This window comes from Chanodichthys erythropterus, chromosome 8, assembly GCF_024489055.1.
Source record: "Chanodichthys erythropterus isolate Z2021 chromosome 8, ASM2448905v1, whole genome shotgun sequence".
Taxonomy (NCBI): Eukaryota; Metazoa; Chordata; class Actinopteri; order Cypriniformes; family Xenocyprididae; genus Chanodichthys; species Chanodichthys erythropterus.
The window spans coordinates 33,735,612-33,740,385 of record NC_090228.1 but is presented as its reverse complement, the minus strand read 5'-3'; the positions used below and the strand labels follow the sequence as shown (position 1 = coordinate 33,740,385).

The following is a 4,774-nucleotide window of genomic DNA, read 5'->3' as shown; positions in this document are numbered from 1 at the left end:
CAAGGTGTGAGTGGAGGCAGGATGGAGACTGGTGAAGCTGGAGGACTGATGGGCAACGGTGGAGCAGAGGGAGGTTGGAGCCGGGGTGAAGGTAATCGCCCAGAGGTCCGAGGTGGAGATCTGGGCGAGGGGGCTTGAGGTGGAGGTGCAGTATAGACATGACTTGGAGGAGGCGGGAGAGGGAGGCAGGGAGGGAAAACAGTCCTTGGGCTGGAGAGTTCAATCACAGAGACCATACTAGGAGCGGCAGGCTCGGCGGCGGCGGCTGGAGCGGCAGGCTCGGCGGCGGCGGCTGGAGCTGAGGGCTCGGCGGCGGCGGCTGGAGCTGAGGGCTCGTAGGCGTCGGAGACTGGAGAACTTTGCTCGGCGGCGGAGACTGGAGAACTTTGCTCGGCGGCGGAGACTGGAGAACTTTGCTCGGCGGCGGAGACTGGAGAACTTTGCTCGGCGGCGGAGACTGGAGAACTTTGCTCGGCGGCGGAGACTGGAGAACTTTGCTCGGCGGCGGAGACTGGAGAACTTTGCTCGGCGGCGGAGACTGGAGAACTTTGCTCGGCGGCGGAGACTGGAGAACTTGGCTCGGAGGAGACTGGAGAACTTGGCTCGGAGGAGACTGGAGAACTTGGCTCGGCGGAGACTGGGGTTGAGGGCCATTTCATCCCCTCAAATACAATTAAAATCCCCACAGGCACTGGAGCTGGCTCTGTGGGGACTGGAGCTGGCTCTGGAGATACTGGAGCTGGCTCTGGAGATACTGGAGCTGGCTCTGGAGATACTGGAGCTGGCTCTGGAGATACTGGAGCTGGCTCTGGAGATACTGGAGCTGGCTCTGGAGATACTGGAGCGGGCTCTGGAGATACTGGAGCGGGCTCTGGAGACACTGGAGCGGGCTCTGGAGACACTGGAGCAGGCTCTGGAGATACTGGAGCGGGCTCTGGAGATACTGGAGCGGGCTCTGGAGATACTGGAGCGGGCTCTGGAGATACTGGAGCGGGCTCTGGAGATACTGGAGCCGCTTTCTTCCTCCTCCTCCGCTTACTGGGCCCAGTAGCGGAATATGGGTCCAGCCTGGGGCAGGCAGGGAGTTCGCTGGAGCGGTGTGCGGAGGAAGCCGGAGGTTGACTAACTGGCCCGGCCAACCGTGTTTCTGGATGGACCGGACGACAACACTGATCCTGAACCTCTTCTACTAAGAAATTGGAGCCATTCAACCACAAAATTAAATTGATAGTGTCGCTTAAGGAGAAACAAAAAACAGGTTCATCAAAACGGATAGTGTCGTCATCCAATCCATCCAAAAACAGGGAGATCAACTGAGCGTCGGGCCAGTTAGACAAGTAAGCAAGCTCAACGAACTCCTCCACATACCTCTCCAGCGAACGTCCTACCTGCAGGAGCCCGATAATGCGTTCGCTGGCTGTTAGGGTGAGAGGCGATGGAGGAGCTGGATCCAGGGAGCTGGGGAAAGTCTCCATTTTTTTTTTCGTGGAAAATCCGGTCGGTTTAGTTCCGTTCTTCTGTTACGGGTGGCTGGTAGAGAGATGAGGCAGATACGGATTTCCACGATAATAGAGACTTTACTTCAAACAATGGCAATGAACAACAGACAGACACCTTAACAAAACAGAGAACGGACGAGGAGTGCAGGGAGTGAGTGCATTATATAGGAGTGCTAACAATAGAGTCCAGGTGCAGGTGATCTGTGATGATGAGGAGCTGACGAGGGAAGTGAGTGCAGGTGTGGAGAACAGGAGGAACATGGGAATTGAAGTCCAGGGAAACAAGGGTTCTGTGACACAGACATCTAACTTTTCCTGCTTATTCATTTTTAGGTTCATTTCAGGTTCATCATGGCAGTGCTGAGAAGTCTAATGCTTCTTTTCGTCATCTTCTCCATGGGGAATGCAGAAGGTAACCAAAACATTTAATTGTAAAAACCCTTTCTATTCCATTTACTAATATTTACATGATTGATCAAGGATTTACAGTGTCAAAGTACATCTAATTTAAATCAAACAAACATAAAATAAACTACATAAAATAAGAATGAAAAAAATAAAAACATACTTTGCTGTGAATATTACGAATGCCCTAACATTTATGTACTGAATGCAGTTGATTTAGTCATAAAATGCCCCGCTGGATGGAAAAGTTTTGGACTCCGGTGCTACAAGTACTTCCCTCAGTCAGTTAACTGGATCACAGCAGAGGTAATGTGTTAAGTTACAACAAGGTGATTTGGTCACACTTTACATTAAGTGTCTTTCACTACATCTAGATAAATCAATAAGGTACAATGTACTTTTTTGTGTTGATGTTGTATTGCAAATCACTTGCACTATTGTATACAAATCACATGCTGCTATTGAGGTGGATACAGGTAAGGTTAGGGACAGGTGTAAAGTGTAAGGAAAGGTCAACAGTGTAATCATTAGTCTAATTACAGATGTAATTACACGCAGGTATTTTTTTACAATGTAAAACATGTATCTAAACATTACATGTACTGAATCAGTTGATTAATTTAAATGTTAGTACATAGTAGTTAGAGACTGGGAATGGTGATTTTTATTATTTTTAAAGTAAAATCTTTCTTTTCTGCAAATAAACAATACAGAAATCTAATACTGTGCAAATAATCAATCAGACTTTGTTTGAAAATGACTAAAATGTTGTTTTAAAAGTCACTTATGCTTTAAGCTAAAAAGATTCGATTTTGTATTGACAATAAAAAAATCTGTCTCTTTAGAGAAACTGCCAAGGTCTTGGTGCGAATCTCGCATCTGTGCATAATAAACAGGAAAATGAGTTTCTGCTGGGGCTGTTGCCTACTTCCTCACGTGGTTGGATTGGTGTTCATGATGGTGAACAAGTAAGTTAAATTGTGTGTACTAAAGAGATCTATTTATTTGTAGACTGGAATTTCAGTTTCACTTGTTTTTTGATGGTCCGTTTAACACATTCTGTTGACTATAAGTAATGTTGTGTCTACATGTCTACTAACTTAGTTGAGAATTAGTAGACTGGAATTTCTGCTCTAAACAGTAAATGTAAATGCTCTAATGAAGATGGATTAAAGCTGAAGTGAATTAGCTCCGTACTGAAGTTTGAGTACAGTAGTGCACTCTTATAATCATGCCTTTGCTCTTTAGGAAGGACAGTGGTTGTGGACTGATGGAACTGTGAATGACTTTACCAACTGGTGCGCTGGAGAACCTAATGGTCAGAATGGCGAGAACTGTGTGGAGATCAACTTTACCTGTAAGCATGCAGTCAGGTTTTTGAATACTTCACATAATAATTTACATTACTATAATTTCATAATTTCACAGTAACATGTAATGACTCATTTGGATTTCACAAAGTGCCTATAATGATCAGAATAACTTACTTCATTTTTCCACCCTACAGCTAACCGTTGCTGGAACGACTGGAACTGTTCAGGCCAAATAGGCTATATTTGTGTTACAGATGCTTGAGATCATATGCAGGCATGCTGCTCCACAGTTACATTGATTTTAAACTTTCTGATCTTATCTTTACAAAAAATTATATTTTAACATTAAACTTCATTTGAATCTTTTCTAAGCTTTAATCTCTTCCCAATACCTTCTCTGAAACACTCATCTAATCAATAAAAGCATTAATAAAGCAAATCATGTGTGTTGTGGAGTTAAATCAAATAAATGTATAAAAATAAGAATATTGTGTCACAAGGTTTGAGGATATGGTTATCAGAATGACATTAAACGATGTAATCATCATGGGAGGAGTTTAAGGAAGCACATTGACAAACACTAGAAGACATTTGCACGTTTGTTTCCTAGGCAAATATCACCCTCATCCAGCGCTCTTTTTGTTTTCTGTCTATAAAAAATATCCCATTACTATTTTGGTATGAGAAACTGAATCATGAACAATTTCTATACCTGTTTGACCGATCAGGTCAATAGTGATTCATTCACTATTATGGCATTGCTAGTTCTGAATCTAAACAGCTGATAGAAACCAAACAGAATATGACTGCTGAAATATTATAGGGAAAAAAATATTTTCATGCCAGAATAGGACAATGTCCAACATCAGAGAAGGTTCTCTTTCGTCATCTCAGCTAAATCTGGAACCGCATACTTCCCTACTATATAGCAGGCAAAAAGCAGTGGGCGAACGGTCCTCTATTCCAATAACAAGTCTGTCGTGAATGTATTTGTCTTTCTGTGCTCCGAATTCACAATGCTTGGACAGCTGATACAATTGTAAGACTGGTGCCGGACTGTCTGGACCAAGAGAGGACTTCTCTCTGAGAAAACAAAGGAAATTAAAGCTGCAAGCAGCGTTGAGAGGGCCCTCGCACCCGGGCTCACCGCCACCCGTTGGCCTCAGGAAAACAGTGAACAGTGGGCGTCATGCATTTAAGTGAGTGAATATAGGAGAATTATGCCAAAGTCATTTCGAAATGCCACACTTCCTGCGGCCAACAGGTGGCGCTTTCACCATAACTGAATTTTGCCATGTTGATGTCTTCAGGCCAAGACTATCATTGAACACGTGAAGTTTGAAGCAGATCGGACATTGTATGCCTGAGTTACAACAACTTCCTGTTTCTTTCGTGGCGTTAATCGCATAAATTAGCACTCAGCCAAGTGTTGCATGATTTAACGTGTCTCTAGCATGTTTGGTACTTCGTGGCATGATGAAATGTGACTCTGGTAGTGAATTACATCCTGAAGCATGCCATTTCCTGTTGCCAGCAGGTGGCGCTATGACTAACTAA

At 44.2% G+C, this 4,774-nt stretch overlaps 1 protein-coding gene across 1 annotated transcript; it reads left to right on the top strand.

The window, feature by feature from the left end:
- The first annotated feature begins 1,844 nt into the window (after positions 1 to 1,844).
- On the top strand, positions 1,845 to 3,509 carry LOC137024809 (ladderlectin-like). The gene is made up of 5 exons (XM_067392699.1): positions 1,845 to 1,911; positions 2,125 to 2,210; positions 2,750 to 2,872; positions 3,153 to 3,261; positions 3,412 to 3,509. The coding sequence occupies exons 1-5, from the start codon at positions 1,851 to 1,853 to the stop codon at positions 3,477 to 3,479; spliced, it is 447 nt and encodes a 148-aa protein (XP_067248800.1). The 5' UTR covers positions 1,845 to 1,850; the 3' UTR covers positions 3,480 to 3,509.
- The last annotated feature ends 1,265 nt before the right edge of the window (positions 3,510 to 4,774 follow it).

Excerpts from the sequence above, each read along its gene's own strand:
- LOC137024809 (XM_067392699.1), top strand. The coding sequence starts at position 1,851 with ATGGCAGTGCTGAGAAGTCTAATGCTTCTTTTCGTCATCTTCTCCATG. Across the intron at positions 2,211-2,749 it reads TTAACTGGATCACAGCAGAG|AGAAACTGCCAAGGTCTTGG; the intron begins GTAATGTGTTAA and ends CTGTCTCTTTAG. Across the intron at positions 3,262-3,411 it reads TGTGGAGATCAACTTTACCT|CTAACCGTTGCTGGAACGAC; the intron begins GTAAGCATGCAG and ends TCCACCCTACAG.